At 46.1% G+C, this 3,467-nt stretch overlaps 1 protein-coding gene across 1 annotated transcript; it reads left to right on the plus strand.

The window, feature by feature from the left end:
* The first annotated feature begins 1,890 nt into the window (after nt 1-1,890).
* On the plus strand, nt 1,891-3,139 carry LOC115326947. The gene has a single exon (XM_042293004.1). It carries the CDS (start codon nt 1,979-1,981, stop codon nt 3,137-3,139), a length of 1,161 nt encoding a protein of 386 aa, XP_042148938.1. The 5' UTR covers nt 1,891-1,978.
* The last annotated feature ends 328 nt before the right edge of the window (nt 3,140-3,467 follow it).

Consider the following 3,467-nt stretch of genomic DNA (forward strand, 5'->3'; position numbering starts at 1 on the left):
AACTTTGAAAAGATGAGCTTATTCAGAAAGTATTTTACATGCAGATACAGGGAACTTTTTTAGTGTACATTACGTGTGTGCTTAACTTTGCATAGGTGCCGGAGATGCCGTCCAGAGCAGCAGCCCTGGCCAATTGACTAGCGAGGGCGAGCCCACGCTGGCCAGCAGCAGTAGCACCGATGGGCCCACATCATCACGGTGTCACACGCACCACACTACAGAAGAAGGTAAAAGCAATTGCATATTGGCGGAGAAGTGTTGCAGGCCTTGTTTCTTATATATTTCGGACTGTCGTGTAGTAGCCATCTTTGGGAAACATGTAAAACATGTATGAACATGTTTTTAATCTATAGTCCGCTACAACCTGAGAACGAAGGGCGAGGGTAAGACGGGCCGGGGAGGAGGAAGCAGACGGAACGCTAAAGAGAGAAGGAGGTTCTCCTCTCTCTTCTCCAGCGTTCCGTCTGCTTCTTCCTCCCCGGCCCGTCCTACCCTCGCCCTTCGTTCTTAGGTTGCTACGGGCTGCAGCTTGTCACATGCCGCAGGAATTTCCTGAAACAATACAATGACTGATGTTTTTGACAGATTTTTTAATTGCCTCGTCATTGCTTTGCAGATGTGGGGAGCAGTCTCACGGCTCTTTTTATAGTGTGCGTTGTTTAGGACAGTCTTTGAAGATTACTTTGTTGCGTAGTACTTGACCAGTCATAGCTGGTTCAGCTTTTTGCAACCCCTCTGTCACTTTGTTTCCTTTGTTTTGCTTATTGTAGTGGATCACACACACACGATGCAAGGCGCGATGGATGGACATGGCCCGCCGTCTGGAGGAAACGATGTGTGGGCACCTGAACCTTCTCCTACCGATTATGATGCGTCGGTGTCTTCGACTTCTGCGGTTCCTCACCAACGTAGGTGTCCGTCATGATGCACAAAGTTTACTTGTACTTCCACATTTTCTACAGTGGAGGCACATTGTTTATTTCATTATTTCTCGAAATGTTTCATAATTGCTTTTGCTTTCCCCTTGCAGGGTCCTGTGACACCCGCACCGAGGGCAAGGGGAAGATGGACGTGTTGAGGGCCAGACTTCGACAGCTTCGGAAACATAACAAGAGACTCCAGCAACGACTGCAGCGACGGCGTCATATGCTGACTGTCACTGAGATAGTTGAAAGTGTACGTAGCCTCGTCTCTCCAGCCGTTGCTGCCCTTGTGGAAGCTCAGCTGAAGATGACCAATGCGAGCAGGTTCGGTAGGCGGTGGTGCAGCCAGAACAAAGCCTTTGCCTTGGGCTTGTACTTTCACAGCCCTAAGGGTTACCGGTACTGTAGGCAATTGTTGAGGCTCCCATCCGTTAGGTCGCTACAGCTTTGGCTTCAGCGTGTTCCCCTGAGGGTTGGTTTTTACCCAGAAGTTTTCGAACTAGTCAAAAGACGTGCAGCTTCTTTTTCACCAGAAGACAAGCCATGCATTATTGCCTTTGACGAGATGCACGTCGCGAAAGAGCTCTCGTACAACCCCTCTGTGGACAGGTTTGAAGGGCTCGAAGAAAGTAACGCTGGAAGAGGCCATAACCTTGCAAACAAAGCTCTTGTGTTTATGGCTAAAGGCATTCGTACGCCATGGAAGCAGCCACTTGGCTATTTTTTTGCTCATGGGGGAACACCTGCCAACATTTTGCGTGACCTTATTTTCCAGTGCCACAATTTGCTTGTGAAAGCCGGCCTGGAGCCAGTAGCTGTCGTATGTGACCAAGGCAATCAAAATGTTGCTCTTTTTAATGGCCTTGTTACCCCTGGGAAGCCCTACGTAACTGTAAATGAGAAGCCACTTTTTTTTTCTATTTGATGTACCACATCTGCTGAAGTGCTTACGAAATATGCTCTTCAAGTACAATTTTCAAGTTGGGGACCACACGTTGAGAAGCTCTTTCCTCAGGGAAGCTTACGAAAAAGACAAACAGCTTGAAATCCGATCCATGCCAAGGCTCAGTGAGAAGCATTTTAATTTGACTTTTGCCTCCAAAATGTCAGTGAAACTAGCAGCGCAAATATTCAGTAATCACTGTGCTGCTGCAATGTTTGCCATGGTAACTTTCCAGCAACTGCCAGTTGAAGCTATCCACACGGCCCGGTTTATTGAAAAAATGGATCGTCTTTTTGATAGCTTGAACAGCTCACAGAAACGCGGGAAGAGTGCATATGTGTCTGCGATGCACGAAGGCTCTGTTCACAAGGAGTTTCTGAAAGAATGCCTTCATATGTTCGAAAGCCTTACCGTTCTTGGGTGCCCACGGCAGCCTGCTTGCATTCGCGGTTTCTCCTTGACCATTCGGTCTATTATGCTGATTTGTGAGCACCTGACATCTGAGTATGGTTTCAGATACCTCCTGACTCGCCATCTCAACCAAGATGCACTCGAAAACACATTCTCCGTAATAAGGTCAAAGTCTGGTGCGAACGCCAATTCCTCTTGCCGGCAGTTTCAGGCAGCCTTTAGACATCTCCTAGTTAGCAACTTGTTTAAACTGTCTGACAAGAGCAACTGCGAAGAGGACATGGCAACTCTTTTAGCGGCTCTTCCGGTTGGTTTCTCAGCTCCCTCAGCTTCACTTAGTCTAGGAAGCTCACTTCCACAATGTGCAGCTGACCTCACATCCTGTAGTTATCCCATTTTATTATCACTTAACAACATGGTTTACTTTGCTGGATGGCTTGTAACAAGGTTTATCAAATATCACACATGTCATAACGTGACTCAGCAATGTGAATTGCAAATCAAGAATGCCACTTTTTCTGATGACAGCCAAGTGTTTTTGTATTTGAGTGTGAAAGGAACGGCTGAAGGAGACTTTGGAAGCCTCTCGGTCCCCTCACCTTGCTTTGTTTCTTCCGTTCAAGCTTGTGAGAAGGTTTTTGTGGCGTCAATTGACAGTCTTGTTTTGAAAGAAGGCGTTGGGAAGGCGTTGTGCATCACTCTACATGAGAAGGTCGAAAAGCTGCTGACACTCTGCAGTGAGGATGTCTATGGTGATTTATTTGCTTTGTTTACAAGGGTGAGGCTTCATTGGTTCGTCCGTAAAAAAAATACTGAGCTCTTTGATGCAGCTGTGAGACGCAAAACCCAGCAACGAGTCTAGAGACTGTGCAGATGAGACATCACTTGCGTTATGCCCACAGGAAGTCCCTTTAGTTTGTCTTACGTGTTGCATTCAACGATCACGCTGGCATACCGGATATTGCGAGTACATACCTTTAAATTATCACACGCTTTGCCGAAACTGTCTACTGCGATGACTAAATGAATCTATCATACTTTAAATAAAGTGTAAAAGTTTGTTTCGCATGCTCAAACAGTGCAATCAACGTATAGGTTCAGCTAGATGAACTTGAATTTTCAATGAATCAATATCAAAATTTCAGTGTCACAGCATGCAAAACTAATTTTTTCGTTCTAAGTAAAGTATG

Source organism: Ixodes scapularis, unplaced genomic scaffold (genome assembly GCF_016920785.2).
Source record: "Ixodes scapularis isolate PalLabHiFi unplaced genomic scaffold, ASM1692078v2 PGA_scaffold3__209_contigs__length_174095766, whole genome shotgun sequence".
Lineage (NCBI taxonomy): Eukaryota > Metazoa > Arthropoda > Arachnida > Ixodida > Ixodidae > Ixodes > Ixodes scapularis.